The sequence below is a fragment of the Acipenser ruthenus genome, chromosome 1, assembly GCF_902713425.1.
Source record: "Acipenser ruthenus chromosome 1, fAciRut3.2 maternal haplotype, whole genome shotgun sequence".
Classification (NCBI taxonomy): Eukaryota; Metazoa; Chordata; class Actinopteri; order Acipenseriformes; family Acipenseridae; genus Acipenser; species Acipenser ruthenus.
In genome coordinates, this window is record NC_081189.1 from 33,806,013 (window position 1) to 33,828,940 (window position 22,928).

Consider the following 22,928-nt stretch of genomic DNA (forward strand, 5'->3'; position numbering starts at 1 on the left):
TGTGAGTGCAGCCACCTCAATGTGTTTTTTTTATCTCCCTTTCTTTTGTATGAGAGAATTTACAACAGCAGAAGTTAATAAATGACGATTAACAGGAATCTGATGTTGAGGTAATTCATGTTTATTAGACATTAACCACATCTATCTACAAAGACACACATATTGTATATCTATCTAACTACATACATTTATAGATGGTATGTAGTTCTCGTCTCTACAACAGTAAAGATATGGTTACAATCCAAACTCAATGTAGCATGGACAACACTTAGTAGTGTAGAAGATACTGGTTGTACATTCCAGTCCAATGGAGAAAGAATGGGTATGAAATGTCTGTAAAATTGTATTTTTTGCATTTTGTGGCTTCACTGTTCATAGGCATTATTACAAGCGAGTGAAAATGAACCAATATTATATATATATATATATTATATATATATATATATATATATATATATATATATATATATATAGTGGCGTGGTAGCGTCACAATAGTTAGGGTTGAGTAGGCAGTTTAATGTTAAACCCCAATTTCTGTACTTTAATAACTTTGACCCTGTTCAATGTGGCCTTAATGTAATGGGGGCTAGAGGTTCTGCAATGGCCTTTCTGTATTGTTCTAGCATGGCTTGGGTCCCATCATCCAGAGACAGCACATTCTAAACCTGTCCTGTATCTCTTTAGTCATTTTTTTACCATGATTTAAAATCCCATTTTTGTTTTTCATACTGGATACACAAAAGATCATGGGATTTATTACTATGCTCTGGCCTTGTTTCGAAAGTATATTTTGCTGTTGCTCTCAACATGCTCTTAATTGAAACTTGAAGGATAAGGACAGGATTACCTGAAACTCAGTGGGAGCTGATATGGAGTAACAGGGGAGATAACCTGGATGACAGAAAATCACTAGAATTCTGAATGGGTTCCACTTTACTCAAATGAATGTGCTCGTAGCTGCACCTAACCCATAAAACTCTGGGTAAACATAATTTATTATTGAGGAGCCAAGAAAAGTCGAGTTAGATTAGAAAACCTTTTTTTTGTAACAGTTGCAAAGTTATAATACAATAAGGGACATCTTTAAAGTCCTTGATGACCATATCACTTGTTTACCATATCCTGTTCTACCTGCAATTACCAACTGGATATGGAAACTTTATTATTCTACAATCTTGAGACAGAAGCACCTTGTAATCTGGCCTCACCAAGTGTCATGGTTTGACACCCATTTATTTGACATGAGGAAAAATAGACAGACAGCCAAGCAGTATTTCAGATGGGTATATTGCATACGTTCCTTCTACATAAGATACCATCATTAATTCTAGAACATTGTTTTGGGCTTTGTTCTTTTAATCCATTCTCCATCAGCTGTAGAGCCTTATGCCAAAAACAGTCAAAATCCATTAAAAATAATAACAAATGGTACAATAACAATGAATGGAGCATATATTCAAAATATAATAATTAAATATAACATAATTACCATGAATGGTATTTTTTATGGCAATAGTAAGCCCACATACTGCTTCCAATACCTGTGGTTTATTTTGTTCTGTGCTACAGTGAATGCACCACAGAAGGCAGTTACAATATAGTAAACACTATTATTTTTCTCTGTGACTTTGGCAAGGTTTGAAGAAAAACATACAACACATACTCAATATATTCTGGATGTTTTAAAGAAAGTTGTGATTTACGGTGTCATGCTTTTTCTCAAAACTCTGCAGCATCAAGCTCAGCACGGTCATCACAGGACATTTTCACTTTTAATCAGTTCAGTTATAATCTGTATGGTCTTGTTATCTGAAATAAGGAAAGAACAAGGAAACATTTTGGGAATTTGTTAGCAAATAGAGGAAAAAAATGTTGGCAGTGCGACAATTCAGCAATTAGAAGCAGTGAACAATGAACTTGCAAGCAATATCTAAACCAATTAACTGTACAGGACCAACTGAAAATAAAATTGATAGAAAAAATATTAATACAATATTCTAATTACAACTGTAACTAAAAAAGAACAAAGTACCTTCGAGAGACATTTGGGGATTTTCAAGTTTCTGCTGAAGGACTGTGTCTATCAATGCTCTTAACTGTTTAAAGATGACTCCAATTCTCACAGGTGCCTGAAAATGTAATGATGGATAACAACAGTCAAGAGGAGATACAAGAGAAACATTCTGCTTGCTAGAATTTCCAAAGAGCTGCAGTGGACTGCTGAACAGCACGCATGCTGTATTCAATAAGAGGCATGTGCCAGCATAGTTTCAAAGACATGAACTCCCCAGTTCCTAAACAAGAATCCAACTTAGTGAGTAAAAAGAACAAATTACTCAGAGACGAGCAGATCACACCTTGTCCTTAATTAAGAGTCCAGTGGCTATTGAATTAATGGATGAAAAATCTGTATGAATGGTCACTTGAAATAAGCAGAACATTTTCTGGAAATTGAAATGTTCTACAGCAAAATGATATGGGTCGATAGCAAATGTTTTCAAAGAAAGATTTTCACTCAGTGCTAAACAGAAAGGTATTGTTTTATGACGTTCTTGCATTGATGTTTACATGAAAAGGTTTCATTGTTTAATGCACATAACACAGCTTTTCAACCTTAATTATTATACCTTTAGATGTCTGTTCTGATGATACAGCATGCCAACTACAGTCCCAAAAACCTTCAGATATAAATATTGTTGAAACACATTACTTCTCTTGAATGGGGAAAAGTATTTCCTGACCTGAAACTGGATCCAACTATCCACAGAAAGGAGTCTCTCTCGATGCTGCACGTCAATGTCCCATCCAAACAGCAGGATGGGGAAGGGTGATATCAGTGTGGTGTCCCGAACGTACACCTTGGCATACTTTACCTGCAAACACACAGGAATTTAGGCAAAGGGGGAAAAGAAATGTAGAATTGGAAGACAAGAAAAGCCATTGAATTAAACAGCCGAAATTGGTTCACTATACTAACCGATACAATTGAGAAAAAGGGTGGATACTTTGGGGGGGGGAGAAAAATTTTCCTGCACTTAAAATGTCTTGTGTTTTTATGTTCAAAACTCTTTCAGCACTAGCATATTAGTGACACTGATCCTCTGCAAATTGGCTGTAAATACACAATTAGAGCTCTCAGTAACATGAAAAAAGATTACCTTGAACAACTTCTTCAGCACGATTAATTACAATTGGACAAGCTGTTCTCTAAATATATGCCTATATGCGTACATATGTTCACCCGCCTCCACTTTGTCCAATCAGTCCTTCTGAGTGGGGTGTAGAATATCTCAAGTGCTTTTACTGTTCCACCACAGGGTAGCCATGCACTGCATCACTGAGAAAGGCAATTAACAAGCCAGCACAATGAAACAGGTCTCGAAGGGGATCTTCTTACCTTCTCCTGGTAAAGCAGCCAACCGTAGGTCTGCAGGACTCTGTTGACCGAAGAAGGATGGACCTGGGCTTTGCCTTGCGCAGTCTCTACAGTGCAGGCAGCTTTCTCAGTGACATCGACGGACGGGGTGTAGATAACCTTTCCGATGTTGTCATAAAGTCCAGCCGTCAACACAGCTTTCAAAAGTGAGATCTCCTTGGGAGACTGTTGCTCCTTTAACCAGTCGGCAGGCTGATCTCTGGACTTGCCTGGCTTCGATCTGGGAGACGAGAAGCCCACCACTTCAACCATCTTCATCAGCTCCTGTTTTACATCCTGTGTAGACACACAACAAACACATCGTTTTCATCCAGGCAATTTTTCGGATTAAATTTTGTGTTGAGTTCAGAGGTGTTTTTTCGGTTTTTATTTCGCAAAATTTGTTATTTTCGGTTATTAAAAATAACAGTCAAAACGCATCAATTTTCAGTTTCTATAATAAATTGCAAGTACGTTTTACTAATACATATACAAAGGTTAATTTACTGTGATGAAGTGAGATTGTCCACATTAAGGATTCAGGCAATTTAGAACTCTGGATGCATTTTGAATCCGAGAATAGAGCTATTTCGTTTTACTCCCTATACCGCCTGCATATCTATCACTGTAATGTTGGGGTTCGGCTGTGGTGAAGAAATAACTCTTAAACAATAATTCAGCTGGATGCAGACAGATTCCAATCTTACATTTGTATTACTGCAGCTCACACGTTGTACACATTGCTTTCCAACTTCCACTGATTTCCTGGTTTGTCAATAAAGCTTATTTAATGCATGACCCTTAAATAAAATGGGTTTAGAATTTAAATCTCTTACTTTAGAGAGAGTTCACAAGCCCTTGTTAAAGTTAATACTATTTAATTTCTTTCCAATTGGATATCCTTTATTATGCATAGTCTTTAGCTTAGATCCTAATTTGCCATGCTTATGAACTACTCTAACTATTCTGCTTGAGAGGAAGTGAGGTGGGGAAGCATATAGGCATCGTGCTGTGCTCTGCTGTCCATAATGAAGATGAAGCATTGTACAGTGAAGCCTGTGCAACACTGATATGCTTCCACACCTCACAAATCAGCCTTGTGCAGAGTTCTGGAATATTTAGCAAACATTTCAAATAATGATCTAGGCAGAAACAGCAATAGACACGCATTGCAGGATATTAAAAAGGAAAAGAAATTAAATATATATATGAAGAAGGCACTTGTTAAAACATCTGTCTACTGGGGCTCCCCAGTAAAAGCACTCGCTAGAGTGCAGGATGTGCTCTATAGCCTGGACGTCGCCGGTTCGAGTCTAGGCTATTCCACAGCCGACCGTGGACGGGAGCTCCCAGGGGGCGGCGCTCAACTGGTCGAGCGTCGTCCGGGGGGGAGGGAGGGTTAGGTCGGCCAGGGTGTCCTCAGCTCACCGCGCACCAGCGACCCCTGTAGTCTGGCCGGGCGCCTGCGGGCTTGCCTGTAAGCTGCCCAGAGCTGCGTTGTCCTCCGACGCTGTAGCTCTGAGGCGGCTGCACGGTGAGTCTGCAGAGTGTGAAGAAGCGGGCGGCTGATGGCACACGCTTCGGAGGACAGCTTGTGTTCATCTTCGCCTCTCCCGAGTCAGCGCAGGGGTGGTAGCGGTGAGCTGAGCCTAAAAATAATTGGGCATTTCAAATTGGGGAGAAAATAATAAAAACTAATTGGCAACGACTAAATTAAAAAAACAAACCAAAAAAAAAACACACAACATCTGTCAACTGTAATTTCTAAGTTTTAAAGTAGAATTTTGATTGCGCTTTTAAAGTTATGGCTGTTTTAATACAAAACATATTTAAAAGGATAAACAGTAGACATGCAACACGATATTTGATAGCTCTTACAAAACGTTTAAATTCAATCATTTGCAACCTTCTAAAAGAAAATAAAGTTATGTATATATAGTAAGCAGTAAGCAGCAACTGCAAACCTCAATTGTCAAAAGTGCTGTCCTGTTCAGAAAGTACTTCCTACAGTATGCCATTTCAGCACGAGACCCCTCACTGCGTGCATTCCTCCACCTTGAATTGGATAGAAGAGATAGCTTTTTTATAAATCTAACAATGTAGGAGACCATTTTAGGTTTGTAAAATCAAGCTTTACTTAGAAGTGAATTAGTTTAAAAACATGGAACATTCCAGTCTGTAGCCGAAGCAAACACCTGTGAGTGCATACATTCCTGAATATCAAAATGTGAAAAAAAAAAAAAAAAACCTTTCCACCCTAACATTGAAGAAAGTAGCTTAGTGGAGAGAAACACTTGCAGCTATGGCCAAAGGTTTTGCATCACCTACAATTTTAGGATTGAGAGATAATTAAAAAACAAAACAAAAAGAAACCTAATATATATATATATATATATATATATATATATATATACACACACACACATACACACACACATACTGTGTATGTATAAATATAAATATATATATATATATATATATATATATATATATATATATATATATATATATATATATATATATATATATATGAATAATTTAAATCTTTTATTTAACATATGTAATCAATTAAACTACAAAATTATATTGCAAAAGTCTACCGGAAGCCATTAGTACAGTATTTCATGTTAGATTTCGAAATGTCACATTTTTCAATTTTCGTTAAGTATATGGAAAACTACAAAGCGGTGTGTAATTCAATATGTAAACGTAACATTATTCAGCAGGTTTCATTTGACTTTTTGAAGTCAAATTAGTTAAGTCTATAAGGTGATGCAAAACTTTTGGTCATAGCTGTACCCCTATTGTATGCTTATTAATACATACTTTTACTGGACAAACTGGTCCAGGTTTATTAAAGCTTGTTCTATATATTACCAATTAAAATTTAAACATATATTTAACTGGGTATAAGCAACATAGAATTTAATAATGGAGCTTGATTACAGGTTTACATTTAATTTAGAAAAATAAATACATAAGTAAGTATACACTTTGCATCTGGTGCAAAACCTTAGTAAATCTGTGTCATTGTTCACTGTCTGTAGCTATCTTATGGTAAGGCAGCCAACACCCATAGTAAGCTTGCATTTAAAAGACAATAAACCAATCCTGGTAATTCTTTTACAGTTAAAGTTTGTTTTCAGATATAGAGCTAAACAAAGGGTTATTTTCTTGGTGCACTGTGTAAAAAAGATTATGGGTCTATATTTAGTGCTGTAAAGCTGTACTTTAACATGATTTAATTAATTTAAATATTGTTTTTATTGAATTTTAGAGAAACGTCCTCCCCCGATATCCCGTTCCACTGGACTGGTAGCCGTTACTTATGGAAGATAAGAATGATTTATAACACCAAGCTATGTGACTGTAATGACAAAGCAAACAGAACCTACCCTTTGTATGCATTGTAAATGGTCAGGTGATCCGAATTGGACAAAGCCAAGGCTGCCTTTGCCAGGTTTGCCTCATCTTTTCTATTCATTGGTGTAGCAAAGGGGGACTTTTCTGAAATTGCTGCTGCTATAATTGCCTGTAAAATATATGTATCAATGAGCATTTCAGCCGGTGCCAGCTGTATTGATATGAATATACACAGTCAAATACAGTATCTTGTCTTGCTTTAAACAAGCCAAATAACAAATAGAATAAAAGCAAATCTTACCAAGACAATCATCTTAATAACACAGTGCTTCCTCATTATTTCACTATTTGACAATTCACTACTTCGGTTACTTAATGGTTAAGCCATGTTGACAGTAAATTATACATGTACTACATTTTACTGTTTTAGGACCATTGACAAATTCATTATTTTCAACATTTCATGTTTTTTTTTGATGTGCAAGTCAGACAGCACAATAAAGAGGGAGCACTTTACTTAGTAATACAGATAATTTTTGTTTTGGGTTTAAATATGTTTTAACATTTTAAACTCCAATTAATAACTATTACTGCAAATGGGACAAGATAAGGTAAATTAAATGCAGCACAATTTAGAAATCTATAAACATTTATTTTGGTACCTCTGTTAGAAAAGGTTATAAGTTATATCAACACTGTTTAAAATTGAACACACATTTTGGTACAAATTGGATTCAAACATAAAACGTGCTTACAATTGGTTCTAAACAGCCAAATATAGCCCCGAAGACCAGCATTTTCCCGATTTTGACATTGACTGGCAGGGCTGCAAGGTGCTGTCCCAGTGGAGTGAGTTTGGGGAGGTCCAGCTCACAGGCCCCAATCCTCCTCAGCAGGTTCATAGCATTGCTGACAACCTGGGGCTGGGGAGGATCCAGAGCTCTGGAGAGGAAATCTTCTGGAGAGCCGTACTCACACTTCTGCAAGGGAAGAAATGCCAGAATTAATTTTTTTAAATATGAAAATGCTGCATTAATATAACAGAGCTATAATGACAATACATAAGAAGGCCCCAGTTATATAATGGGAATTCTGTAGTGCTGCATGAGCAACAAGAACAATAATTATATTTTTACAGTGCTTTTAATTTCAAGGCTTCCCACAGTACAGTTAAGTATCTAATTTCAAATGTGTGAAGGTCAGGTAGTTATAAACTTAGCATAACTTAGACTAATGATAAAAGCAAAGAGATTCTGGGTTGAAATTACTATCAATACCATACTGCACAATATAAATATGTGTTTTACATATCAATAATCACTGAATGGGACGTAAAAGAAACGTTACCATGATATGGAGACAAAGCTCTTCTAAAGGCACTCGTAGAATTTCTGGGTCTGAGTAATCGCTAAAGCTTCTATACCTGTAAAAGTATATAAAAAAAAAAAAACATTCAGTATGCAAGTACTGAATTTAAATCACCTTATGACGGCCACAATTAAGCCAGTTACATGATTAATCTTGCAATTGTTACATCTGTTGTGACAGGGCAGAAGCCCTGCAGAAGTAAATTGCGTGGTTTTTAAAGCTGTGTGAATAAAAATTATATATTTGGATTCACACAACTTCAAAAACCACACCATTTACCTGTGCAGGGCTTCTGCCCAGTCACACTGTTGTTGCTACTGTGTATAGTATAGTATGTGTTTATTGACAGAATCTGGCAGAATTTATGCTTGCTGTATTTTCTTATATTGCCATTTGTTTTGGATATTGCTTTTGTACTCCCATATCTGCATTTTACTTTCTGATTCTGTGTGGAAACAGTTTAAACAGATTTACCTTTCCTTGGTGAACAAGCGGAAACAAACCCCTTCCCTGACACGTCCAGCCCTGCCCTGCCGCTGCAGAGCGCTAGCTTTACTGATGAAGGTCTCCACCAAGGAGCTCATCTGGCTGCTTTCACGATACCTACACAATTGAGGCAGACAGGGAAACATGTCAGTAAATACCACATAATAATACAGTGACGATCATCTCAAAAGAGCACCCCTATTTAAATATTTGTAATCTTTGACCTTTGATGTTAAGAGTACAAAATTGATCAATCATGTGTGTAAATGAACGAGTTAACCAATAAGCACAGTTCGTTAATGCAGGTACTAGCAGCTGTATTATACTGCATAATATATACCTGTTCTCCTTGGTCTTCCCAGTGTCTATGACAAAGACAACATCAGGGATTGTGACGCCTGTTTCTGCAATGTTTGTAGCCAAAACAATCTGAAAGGAATTAGAATATTATGTAATCTTCAGTAAATAATTATAGTGCACATCTGCATACCAATCAAAGTTTGATTTCTTTAACCCACTTTCATCTATTCACAAATCCAGGGGAAAGGAGCAAGGGCGGTGTGGAAGAAGAACCTCAGGAATTGAAATGGGAGGAAGGTGGTTGTAACTTAGAAAAGAGGACAGGGTCTCCCCCTGGCTTGCGGAGAATGAGGCCGTTACACCCGGGCCTCTAAGGCTGGGAAATGAGCTTCACTTGCCCCCAGAGGGAGACTGTTGCAGAGGTGGCAAAGCATAGTGGAGGAGGAAGGGAGGATGGAGGAAATTAAAAAGCAGACAGTGAATAAGGGCATGACCTGAGGTCTAAATAGGGAGATTGACACATATTTTGGAGCAGAACAGGAGTGAGGAGCCCTAGCTCCTGCCTCTGAACCACACATATATACATATATACATATATATATATATAAAACTTAGTCAATCTCTATCAGAAACATAATTAACTCTACAACACTGCAGACCTGTAGAGGAAAAAAGGGAAATACAGTACCTCTGCTCAAAAAAGCAGAACAGCAAACTAATGGTATGTATACCCAGAAAGTACCTTTCTAACACCAGGAGGGGGCACTGTAAACGCTGCTGCCTGATCTTTTGATGAAAGTGTGGAGTGCAAGGCAATTAGTTTATATCTGTAGAGCAAAGCAAAACACAGAAAGTCTCAATACATCTAAACAGAGATCCTTTTCAGGTGAAGAGTATCTGCATGTTCCTTTTATAAAACATAAAAAAAACCTTACTGTAAAGTACAACACATGAAAAATACAATTTGCTATTGGCATCACATTTAAACATAAAACAGCACACAAAATGTACCTATCTTTCACCCGGAACCTCTTGTCTGTAGACAAGAGGTCATACAGTTGCTGTATATGTGCCAGTCCAGGCAGGAAAACCAGCACGGCTCCATCCACTGCTCTATACTGTGGACTCTTATCTAGAACATCAAGCAAAAACATGGGGCAAAATATTAGAAAGCATTGCCACATATTGCAAATACTTGTTTAAACACACTGCTCCAATATATAATGTGAAATATATAAAGGCTGCATTTTCTAGATGCCTTTGTAGCCAAGACCCATTACTGACATCAGAAAATAAAGTGATCACTATATTCTGGAGAAAATAAGGTCAATGTCTACCCCAGCTTCACTTAAGTAATTTGAGGCCACAATCAGTGAGGCACATATTCCTCCAGAACAATTTAATTAGGCGACTGTGTTTCCAAAAACATTTGTTCAAATACTCTTAAAATAGTCCTGCAATGAAATACTTCTAGTGTTATTAATTCTGTCAACTAGCTGTATGAAAGGCTATTATATACTATACACTCTACAGCAGTAATTAAAAAAAAAAAGGACTAAGGACTCTTTTTCTTAAAGGACTCTTTTTCTTAAGTGCCGGCGATAACAAAGGTTTTCTTTAATACAGAATAAATGGAGCTTAAGAAAGGTTTTTATGCCGTTTTTTCCCCCTTTTTAATCCATTCTTCATTTACAAACCTAAGAAGTCTAGCAGATCCAAGATGAGATCCATGTTGATCTTGTTTGGGTTCATGTACTGAACAGCATGACCTGTGCGGCTGCTGTAGTTCTGAAGATCCGATCCCAAATCCCAGATAGGCCCAGTGTCTTTAACAGTAAACTCCTGATGTAAGTGTTGAAGAAAGAAAAGACATGCACCTTTTCAGACAGCTACAGCAACAACTAGTAACCGTTTATGAATGCACTGTTAAAATTATGTTTATATTTTCTGTGTGTTACAATGATTTTAAATAGTAGACACCAACTCACTGGAACTCATGTTTGGCTATGCTGAGAAGTTTTTTTTTTTTTTAGTATATATTTGTTTATTTGTTGCTAACATCACACACAACACATGACTTGCATCTCATGGTTAGTCATTACCTGGTGTATCTGAGTTTTCCCTCCCTTTCCAGTGACATTCACATTGATTTCTTCTTCCTCTTCAAGAAATTTTTGACTATAATCAGAGTCTTGCTCCAAAACATAACCGGTTTCCTCTACCACATCTTCAAGGTTGTAAACCTGCCAGAATAAAGAACAGGATGCTGTTTATTTCCATGCAAGCAAACACACACACACGTAATGCTAAGAATTACATTTTCTCCAACACAGGAATGTCAAATTATTTTAAGTATTATTATCTTACCTCTACAGGAAATGTTCTGCCCGGAATTCTTACAACTGGGCATCGGTCAAAATAGTTTGAAAACTTGTCACAGTCGACTGTAGCACTCATTAAAATCAAGTGGAGGTCAGAGCGTTTGCGCAGAATCTCCTTCAGGATTATCAGCAGGAAATCTGACTGGACGCTTCGCTCATGAACCTGAAGAGCAGAAATAAAACTTAACAAACTGTGTAATTTCTTTTCAACACCTTTCCGTTAGTAGAATATGTCAGCAACAAGTGCCTCTTACAAGCTACACAAGCTACTTTGCAACCATAAGTAACTGGTTTACACTGTCTTTACTACTGTTGGATTACACCAATATGGGGCAAAAATTAAATGCTGGATGATCCAGTAAACCTTTTGTATGCTGAAAAGTAGGGTCTACGAGGTAGGAGCTAACATCATTAATACATAGTTTTACCTCCAAGTGTACTTGTTTTTTACCCACCTCATCAACAATGACATGCGAGACACGATCAAGAAGCCCATCCTGTTGCAATTTCCTGAGAAGAACTCCAGTGGTGCAATACAGCAACCGTGTAGAATCTCCAGCTTTAGTCTCCATTCTTATCTGATAACCGCACAACGAATTCTGAAAACAAGTTAATATAGTGGAACTCATGATAGAAATACAACAACAAATGCCTTATCACCTCACCAAAATGTTTTAGATCTGGGTACAGTAATCTAACATGATATAGTTAGTGTTCTGCGTTTTCCATTTATTCAGAATTTTACCGAAAAATTACAGGATTTTTTTTTTTTTTTTTAACAGGATGTCGGTTTTACTGATTTATATCTGATTTTTGTCTATTATTCCATATTTTTTGGTACTATTTTCTAGGAAATAAACAATATTTTGATTAAAATGCTGTTTTATTTTGACTGTGACATTGTAATAAGCAGCCCTACACTTTTTAAAAAAAAATAAAAACCAAAAATGCGGAACACTAGATATACAGACCAATTCCCTTATACCCAACTGGTGTTTTCCAATAAGAAACATGGAGGTTTAAAAAACGGACACACACATTAAATGTAAAGTCATATACTTTTCTGTAACATAATAACTTACTCTTGTCCCTGGTCCCTCTTCACAGCCAAGCTCCTCAGACACCCTGACAGCCAGACTCATCGCAGAGATCCTGCGGGGCTGAGTGCAGACTATTCTGCATTTCTGGGAGCCCAAACTGCCTGTCAGCAGCTCCTCCAAGATGAACTGAGGTACCTGAGTGCTCTTCCCGCTACCTGTCTCACCCGCCACCACAACTACACGGTTCCTTCTAATAGCCTCCAGGACCGTGTCTCTGTGCTGAAACACTGGCAGCTGCTCTCTGTCCCTAAGCAGCCTCTGAAACAAGGCAGAGGACTGCAGCTTCCTGAGCAGTGCCCTGGATGATTCAAGGTCATCTGGTTTCTCATGGTGGATAGATATTTTGCTGAAGTCCTCGTCTGTGATCAGGTCTTCCCAGGATTCCCCTGGCTCATCCGCAGCCTCCGATGCACCCTGGGATAGCTGCTGCTGCTGCTGTTGCTGCTGCTGCTGCTGCTTCAGCTTGTTAAGCAGCTTGGTGATGAACTGATCACGGGGCTTGTTGGTTTCAATTTTGGTTTGTTCTTCCTTCTTCTTCTCATTGTCCTTCCATTCCAGCCAGACTTCCCTGTAGGTCGGAGGAAGCAACTGATGCACTGACTGAAAAACAACGGAAAGCAAGAGTATAAATGCATTTTTAAACATCAAAGCAAAACCAAAATGCAAAAATTCAGGGACTAGGCATTATGTCAAAACGATTTACGATGTTACTGGAAAACTGAAATTCTAGGAAGTACCAGGCTTCATGTAGAAAAAACATTACTACTGAAAAATCACTTTAAAAAAGTATAAGGTTTTAAATGCCATGTTTATTACACAGTATCTATACAAAAGAAGGTCAGAGTCAAACTGCATTTTACATTTTACCCAGTGAGGTTCCATAACACTGGAAATACAAAGTCTTTATCTTAAATAGGGCTGCAACCTTACCTGCCCCTTAACCAGGGTATACAGTGCCAAAGTTGCCGCCACATGCTGGGCCTGCATACTGTCTTCAGTAAGGATTGTAGGGCATACTTCCAATATGCCATCTTCTAACTTGTTAACCCGAACTCTGAAAGAAAGAAAGATGTTAATATGAAAAGTCAATTAGCAATTTACCACGTAAGGCTTGCATTCAGTTTATTTGACATTGACAACTGACTGATGCTCATTAACTTTAATTTTTTTTCAATGAGAAGTCTGCCCTTTTCTGAATAAGGACCAGTGACTTAGGGAATCAGTAAGTTGGCTGTCATGACATACCTTTAGCTAATGGAAGAATGAAAGCAACTGATAAATAATGTACTTTTGAAACGTAACGAAACTGGAGCACACACAGTACCTGCATCTCCAGTGTCTGCCAGCAGGAACCTTTTCAAATGAAGGTTGTGGGCTTTTGGGAAGGTTCTTCCTGCACCAGTCAATCAGAAACTGTTTGGGAGTCTTGCCAGTCCAGCTTCGAGCAGCATAGTCAAAGTTTCTTATGTCCTTGGGCTCCTCCTTGTTTACTGTAATGCAAAGCAATTATTAAATGCATCTATTGGAACGGAAACACTGCAAGCTAATAAAATGTATACACAGCTTTTTCTTCCCCAATTTAAATGAACTGCAGTGCCTTTCCTAAAAACAAATACAATGGATCTTACTCGCAAAACTTTAAGGACTATTTTGAGGAATGTTTCTTTTAGGGATTGCTTCTTGAAGTGTTTATAAACAGTGCTTGGAAAAGTTAGCCCTCTCAAACAGTGGACCAAGGTTTCATGAAATTCAAACCTGATTTAGTTGATCCAAATGGTTTTTAAAAAAGCCTTCAACAAGACTGTGACAGGGTGACTGAGTCGTCTGATGTCAGGCAGAAGCAGGAAGGGAAAAAAATACTGACACCACCAGGCAAGTACTGCAGTTTAAAGTGGCGTTTGCCGTTTTATTCAGCCAAACAACAAAAATAAATAAAATATTTAAACAAAAAGACTTTGCTCACAGAGCGAAAATAAATATTTTAAACAAAACAAATCTCGAACACAAAATAAAACACAGGTCAGGCTGGGCTATAGCCTTAACTGATCCTGTATCTTTTTAAACTCCTTTTTCTCTCTCGGTTCTCTCCACTCTCGCTCTCTCCGCTCCTACAACACCCACCTCGAGTGCCGAGAGCTGCAGGCTTTTTATATCATGGCCGAGGGGTTTAACTAATTAGTAATCATCCTATTACCCCTCGGCCACAATCTGCACGGGTTTATTAATTGTGTTGTGGATGGGGCTACCCATCAACGCTAAACAAAACAATCGGCTACGCCGTCATTTAAACAAAACAATAACAAAACATACGGTGCTTCGCCAACATAAAAATAAACAAACACAAAACAATCTGCACAGGGGCGGAGGGGGAGACCCCGATCTAAAAATAAATAAACAAAACAATGTACAGGGCACCTCGCCCTGTTACAAAGACAAAAAAGGTTTGTGAATTGGGTAATATTGGATCTACTTACACATGCAAATCAGTCTATTCCACATTGAATGCAATAAAACAGATGCATGAAACAGGCTGACACAAGAATCTTTGGAGGACTGCCTACGTATCACTGTCACGTCTATCACACCTGATGTTCTAAAGCTGATCGCAGAAGGAATGTGCCATTTTTCTCATTAAATTTGTCATAACGCAATGAAGCATTTAAAATAAAAATGTATGCTACATTTGAATTTTTGTTTTATGTTATTCTGCGTTCCTGTCTATGTAGGAAAGTGCCATTTGACGTTGGTGTTTTGTAACTGAACTGTATCCCATTAAGACCGCACACGCAGCATTTGTCAGGCTGCACAAAATGTCAGTTTATCAGCCGAAATGATTATTGGTTGTCAGTTGCGTTGGAAATTAATTATATACTGTGGTTACGTAGTAAAGCCCGGCCACGCAGCATTTAACAGGCTGCACAAAACGTGACAATAAGCGGGATGATATTAAGACAGGTAAGTTTTCAAAGAACCAATGGTGCATGGCGAGTGTTTTTTGAAGAATCGTGATAATAAACAGGGTATAATATTAAGTGAGGTGATCTGTACTTTGGAATTGATATTGCAAATCACTTAATTTTCTGCTTACTGCAAGAAATGTAGGTCATACTGGTAATCATGACAGCCCCCTTGCGGCAATATTAGAATGAAGTTCCGCTCTTGCTCAGTCCTTGATACAGCCCTACCAAGGAGGCTTCCGCGGGCCGCCATTTGCTGACCACTGATATAGAGGATACTGGTCGATCGTTTGTGGTATGCAGTTTTTATTCGCCACAGGAGGATGTCCCAGTAAATCACATGGGACATATAAGGGCATCCTCCTAAGTGGAATGAAAACCATATACCATGAATGACCATTCAGTATTTGGTTTATACCACAAGTATATATTTAAAATAAATGTACATTTTTTATATTAAAATCAATTAATTCAGGAAATGCTTTATCTGGCAGATCTTTACTTTCATTGTCAACAGACTATAGTATGTAATTTCGAAACTTGTTTATTGCCTCTTCGCAATCGTCTTTTCAGACAGAAGCATGAGCTCAGTCTTTCAATTTGTAGTGTCTCTGTTTTGTATTAATATCAGTGTTAATGAAGGGACAACAGGCCATTTCCTTTACCGTATTTTTGTTTTCATTGGTTTTTAAGGATACTTTTCATTTTGTCAGTATCTACGATATAATTTTGTATTAGGCTGGTTTCTGTTGTTTCTTAATGTTACCTGTGTTAATGAAGAGGATACTTACAGGCTGTACTGACAAGTCAGACACAAGCAGATCCGTAACTGGCATTTCTTGACAAAACTTGTTCACAAGGAAATTGGGGTCCAAATCAAAACAACAATAGAAAGTCCCGGTAAGCATGTTTTCCCTCAAAAATGTACCCCATGCTAGACATACATATTTATATATGAGTCAGTGCTTGGAAATTCTGTCCTGTGATTGGTTAAAACCTCATCATAGGAGCAAAAATAGATTGAACTATTGCTCTAACATCCTTACACCTCCGAGCAATCGGTATGTTGAACATACTTTTGTCAAGGGAAAGTGTGTTTGAAAACAAACAGTGGATGTTCTTACAGGCTTTTGATACCATGGTAACTACACTCACTTATTTCTATTTAAATCCATGAATGTGTTGTTTACTACATTAATGATGTAACAATCGACTATTCTTCTTCTTATTTATTTCTTAGTAGATGCCCTTATCCAGGGCGACTTACAATTGTTACAAGATATCACATTATTTTTACATACAATTACACTATTATTATTATTTTTTTTACACATTATTTATTTATTTTTTTTACATACAATGACCCATTTATACAGTTGGGTTTTTACTGGAGCAATCTAGGTCAAGTACCTTGCTCAAACCCACGACCCTCTGGTCAAGAGTCCAGAGCCCTAACCACTACTCCACACTGCTGCCCCATGATCTATTTGCAATTTCTCAATTTGCAATTTCACTATTTGCAATTTCACTTTTATCGCTACAAAAATATTTTCACCCTTTACATGTGCTCTTACAGGTCTTAATGTTCTTTAATTCCTATGATCCGTTTATGTTTACTGTGGACCAAAATTTGCATCCCATCTAAAAGTCACCACCAGTGTATTTGGATTTTTTGGTGGGATCAATTGGGGGGAAAAATACAACCAAGGTGTATGTGTTGTTTTGTTTTTACTTCACATTTTCACACAAAAGGACAGCTCTGACCAATAATAAGGTGCGATTCGAAGCAAATTCCCCACTAAACTGTTTTTTTTTTCTCACCTTTCTCCTCTGGAGGTACCGCAGCTTTTTCAAACAAATCAAAGTTTAGAGCACCATTGTCCGCAGGAGGTGCAACAGGCTTCTTGGCTTCTTTTGGGGACTCTGTATATTTTAGGGTGGGATTAAACATAGGATGTGCTTCCAATGGTTTCATCTCTGGAATGGAAAAAAAGATGATTAGAATAGTATATGAACACTTTCAGTAGTTAAAAAAAAGAAGAAAAAAAACACAAGAACAGCAGGTGTACTTTCTTTTTTTGTATTAAATACTCAACTTCTCTCATTAACATGTGTTTGTCTCTGTTTTACAGTTTACCATAGTGTAGAGTCAGAGACACTATCTCTGCTTGTTGTTTTCAACACAATGAAAAAGGGACCAGTTACTTTGGACCGTGTTGTGTAGAACTACTCATGCAGTGAACCATGCAAAACTGTTATCTCACTGCTGAAATGAGTTAAGGCTGTGTTCACGTGCTCAGTACAGTTCAGACAGTTTGGAGTGTAGTGTGAACAACAAAGTTCACTTTGCAAATGAAACAAAGAGGCAGTCTCAGTTTGTTTGGCAAATTAACTGATTTCAGTTCACTTGCTAAACTTCAATATGAACAACAGGGGAATCCAATGTGCTTGCACACAGGAAACAATCCATACACTCTGACATTTGTACAGATATATGAGGTTATTTCATTGTATGCTAGGTTTGTAACATTGCATGTCTTGCGTCTGGTATTCTGCAAACATTTTAAGTATAAAGTCTGTTAGCAAATTGCTTCCCTGTTTTAAACCAAAGAAACTGAACTGAGACTGTTCACAATGAACCCAATGTGAGCACAACCAAAGACAAGGATCTAAACCCAGGCCTGCAAACACTTGTAAAATGATTTCAGCTGTGTCAGGCTTACCCTGCTGTATTATCCTAATCCTGTCTTGAGCAGTCCTTTGCCCCAGCTTGTCCTTTTTCTGTTTCGAGGAAACTGCCAAGTCTTTTGCATCTAACAGCTGAGCCGTGAGCCGCAAGTAACGGTCATTCTGTGCAACACAAAGGGACAGGCAACATGAAGCAGAAACAAGGGAGAGAGTCCAAACCTTCCAGTCAAAGAAAGCATACAAACTAAGATTAAAATAACTTTGTGGGAACAAATAATAATAAAAATGGAAACAGACAGTTAGAAAGACAATACTACAACTAATAATCACAATAATAATAACAACCTTCGAGATAAAAAGTAATGTTTTCATTATTCTTACTTACAACACAAATCATGTTATTATATATCTATCTATATCTATATCTATATATACTAGTAGTACGATACTATTTTGAATAACCTAACCATAGCATGTTTTTATGTTATAAAAGACAGCTGGTAAAGATAAATTGTGTTGTGGAAGATAAGCAAGGGTCCAATATAAAAGGAATTCCTGAATAGTATGCATGTTACATGTACAGTGGTTGTAACATTCGGCACAATGAAAAAAACAAAAAAAACAAAGGCCATCCACATCAGCAATCTGAAGGTGTTAGAAAAACAAATCTCTAAAGGGAATACATGTGGCCAAAGGATGGTACTTGATCTTCTTCAACAACAGATTTGCTAACGTACCTACTGTAGTTCTACATTTAGAATAAAAGTCTGTTATGAAGCTGGAGTCATTCTAGGGTTCACATTTAATAAGTCCTTGGGGTTTGTCCAGGTACACATATATGAATTGGGAAAAATTAAGAACACCTGCCATACCACTGTCAGTAGGGTGTATGGCCTCTATGATCAGCCAAGAATCAATTAACATGATGTGCAAGGTTTTTAAATTATTCTGAAGGGAACATGACCATTCCTTATTGATTACTGCCTGTAAATGGGGGTCAGGTAACTTACTGGATCAAAACGCTCTTCCTGCTCAGAGCTCTTTTTAGATTCACCTGGCTCCTCTCCATCATCTTCTTCACTCTCTTGTTCAGCATAGCGTAGTATCCACTCTTTCATTTTCACCTTCTCCTCTTTGACACTTGCCTGCTAAAGTAAACACCCTTAACTAGAATTATATAAATAAGTGTTACCCATGGTTTTAAAATCCACATTCTTACCTTTTGATTAACTTGAAATTGATTTCAAATCGTAAATATTTGACAGACTGCAGATAACGTATACAGTAAATGCCAATTATACAAAACATTTGACATACAATTGATCTTTGACCTTTGTTTAAAGCCTAGCTGCAGACTGGATTGTAGATGGCCGATAAAAGAGGGATCAGTAATAATGTTAATAAAGCTAGTAAACATTAGTTATCATCACTCCTTATATATTCTAAGTTTAATTTAAACTGATACAGTTGCCTAACAACACACTTCAAACAGCTTCCGAATTCCACGAGTATGCAAATGAGCATGCTCTTTGTGAATATGAAGCTTGAGTGTTTACAGTTTATAGGCCTTTACTGTAGATTGCATTTTGTAGTACCTTTGCCTCAGGTTTCTCGTCAACTCTCTTGGTCTCTGAATGTGGAAGTTCCTTCTTTTCAGGAGGCGGCTGAAACTGTGACTTTGTGATCTGTTCTTCCGTCTGCATTTTTTGACTAAAGCCTTCCGGAAGTTCATCTTGAAAATATAAAATGATTTAAAAATGATTTAAAGTACTGCAAAAAATGTTGGGCTATCTTCTTTAGGCAAATGTAGAAAAAAATGTACTGACACTATAAAAAATAAAAATAATTTTACAGATTTACAGATAGCAAACTAAACTGGCTGCCAGATTCCGAAATGCAGTGTAACAGGTACAGTATTGCATCAATAATGCAAACGTTGGCTGTATTTATTTTAAGTGATAAAAAATATGTATTTAAATTATTCTTTCAGAAATGGGAATTTTCACTGGGACCTACATATTACACAGCAATGTGTTAATTTCACAGAAATCATGACATCTGTGATAACCGTTAAAAAAAAATACAGCCTTAATGATAGTGTAACAGTTTAACTAGGTTCCAGAAAACAGGTGTAGGCTTTAAATTCAATGACTTAATTACAGAACTGTCCTTATAAGATATATATGTATATAGATATATATATATATATATATATATATATATATATATATAGATATATATATATAATCCTCTAGATTTTAATAAACTTAGAAAAATGTAAGTTGACAAAACTGTACTTTGTATACCTATAAACAAGCACCAACAACATACCATGCAAATTCCCTACAAAACTTAACATGTTCATTCTCAATTGCATAATAGGCTTTCTAGATACATGTAAAAAAATGAAGTGTAAGTGTATGCACACACTGGGAGATAATACCTGTTTTAGTGCTACTTCCAATATATTTGACATATTTCTAATTGATTGCAGTAGGAGTAACAGGTTCTCGTGCAGAATTGAACCATAAACATGCGCTACTCAGAGAGGTTTGATATCATGACCAATCAAACTGATTTATGCCTACTGTTGAGCCGCTTACTTTAAAAATGTACAATAAACTGCACATACACTAATGTCTTCTTATAATAATTACTGTACATATGGATAAATACTTAAATGAATGGGTAGATTATTCTCACCATCCCGAAGGTTTAAGCAAAGCCAATCCAGGGCAGAATGAAGATCACCGCCACATAAAACTGTGTTTTTCATAGCGTCTTCAATGTGTTCAGGCTTGAACGAAAACCCTTGTAAAGCCATGTACAGGTCCTACACAAAGAAGCAAAAAAAAACTGTATCTAGGAACTTAAGCAGTAATGTAACAGACACAAGTTATAAAAAAAAAAAAGTTTAAAATGCTTCTCAATGTAGCTGCACCAAATAATCTCAGACATATTAGGTCAATATTAAAATGAACTGATACAGCGGCACTATGTTTGCACCAGGTGATGATAAACCAGGATATTATTTTAAATGGCCTCAAGTACATCACTTAAGGAGGACACTGAAAATCGAAAAGGCTTTGCTGATCAAAAGGATTTCAGAATATATAACACACTCATTTTGATATTTGAACCCCAGTCAGGGATATCAAAAATGTCAACCAATAACTGAATAATTAAAGAAAACCACACATAATTCAAACAAATTAATCACACCAGAAGCTTTTTGGCAGTCAGTCTTCCAGATATGGATCCCTTGTCTCCATGTTGTTTCTTATAGTCATTGATCACATGTATTATTCTTTGCTCCAAGTTACTTTGAATCACCACCTTTAAAACAGAAGGGACAGGGTAGAATTACTTACTGATGCACGTCAAATGCACTTGAACTTTTACTGTAGCAAATGTTTTAAGTAAACTCAGTATCTAATATGGTAATTATCATATTTATTTATTTATTTATTTATTAGCAGACGCCCTTATCCAGGGAGACTTACAATTGTTACAAGTTATCACTGTACAAAGTATTACATTATAAAATAACAGATAACACCAGATATTACAATAAAATCAAACAAAACACATGCACGTTATTTGATCTACATATTTTAAAACCATCAAAATAGATCCAAGCTGATTACATGGGTGTGTGTTATTGTTGTATTAAACAAATCACTGCATTCTAAGCTTTTTTTAAACAATTGGTTACTACAGGTATGTCACTCTTACATTTTCACATGTAAATAATGTGGATGTAAGTCATGGTCATCTACTGTTTCATCATAGAGTGTTAGAGCTACTGTAGCAGTACTTACAGAGGTGGTGTGTATATGTATGCTACTGACTTGGTTATCCTATCCATGACAGATACATTTACAGTACCTTAAGAATAGATTTGTCTAGATTGGAAGCAGTCCCTGGGTCCGTTGGTGGTGCATTAGTGAAGCTGTAAGTCTTTGGACCTATACGAGAAAAGTAATATAATGAGTTTTCTTGATATGGTAATACACGATACAAACTTTCAAAGTGTTGTATGACATTACATAGGAGCAAAAACGTTATCACTAAAGCAGTTACGTGACACGTTCAAACATTTAGCACTGACACAATGTGTAACAACTATAACAAAAATCAATGGAAACGATTCCACATACCTTTAAGTAAAACTCCAACAGGGATGCTAATAAGAATTAGATTAAACATAAAGCGCTGTATACCTTTTGCTTTAATTTCTTTTGCGGCAGATTTGGCTGCAGGTTGCCTTGGATTTTTCTTCTTGTTCAGTGATGCGGTGGTACCTGAGGCTGCAGCATCACTACTTCCAACGCTGGCTGTGGCTGTGGCTGGTGCCGCCGGGGATGTAGCTGGGTGAGCTTCGGATTTCTTCTTCTTTCCTCCCATTATGAGTGTGAATCTGATAACACGTAGTATCGAATAACTTTCAAAAATATCAAACACTAGCGTACTTTAATGTTGTGTAGCGTTACAGGCCCTTCTGTATTGCACACAGCAAGAAATTAATATTTCCATATGCATTCAACTCACACACATTGTGTGTGTGTGTGTGTGTGTGTGTGTTTTAACAAGCTACATTGCAAGTTACATTATTTTGAGTTTGAGATAGGGATGGGTCCTAAAAACAAATCTGTTTTCAATGTTTCAATTTCGATATGAAACATATATAAATAACATAATGTATTTGTAATTTTAAAACCCAAACATTAGCGCTCTAGCACGTCATTGTAATTTGCAAAAACAGTTCAAATGTCAACTTGCAGGAAATTACGTATAACTTGCGAGTCAGACGGGGGAAGTCGCGTAACAGGCTAAAATAAATAAATAAAAATGATGTTTAAACACGTT

At 36.9% G+C, this 22,928-nt stretch overlaps 1 protein-coding gene across 3 annotated transcripts; it reads right to left on the bottom strand.

Moving 5' to 3' along the window:
- Positions 1-98: 98 nt before the first annotated feature.
- On the bottom strand, positions 99-22,810 carry LOC131696544 (ATP-dependent RNA helicase DHX29-like). 3 transcript variants are annotated; one of them, XM_059024033.1, is made up of 27 exons: positions 22,283-22,810; positions 21,948-22,027; positions 21,282-21,395; positions 20,763-20,892; positions 19,655-19,791; positions 19,070-19,207; positions 18,095-18,221; positions 17,193-17,348; positions 13,739-13,904; positions 13,345-13,468; positions 12,397-13,014; positions 11,770-11,913; positions 11,301-11,477; positions 11,036-11,176; positions 10,631-10,775; positions 9,945-10,065; positions 9,676-9,760; positions 8,974-9,062; positions 8,622-8,750; positions 8,127-8,202; positions 7,535-7,759; positions 6,812-6,948; positions 5,381-5,471; positions 3,399-3,713; positions 2,743-2,874; positions 2,034-2,130; positions 99-1,810 (listed from the first exon to the last, which is right to left on the bottom strand). In XM_059024033.1, exons 1-27 carry the CDS (start codon positions 22,464-22,466, stop codon positions 1,755-1,757), a joined length of 4,134 nt encoding a protein of 1,377 aa, XP_058880016.1. In that variant the 5' UTR covers positions 22,467-22,810; the 3' UTR covers positions 99-1,754. The 3 variants fall into 3 exon arrangements, with proteins under 3 accessions (XP_058880016.1, XP_058880011.1, XP_058880002.1); XM_059024028.1 differs by having other exon boundaries at positions 19,070-19,204; positions 22,220-22,810; XM_059024019.1 differs by having other exon boundaries at positions 22,220-22,810.
- Positions 22,811-22,928: the final 118 nt, after the last annotated feature.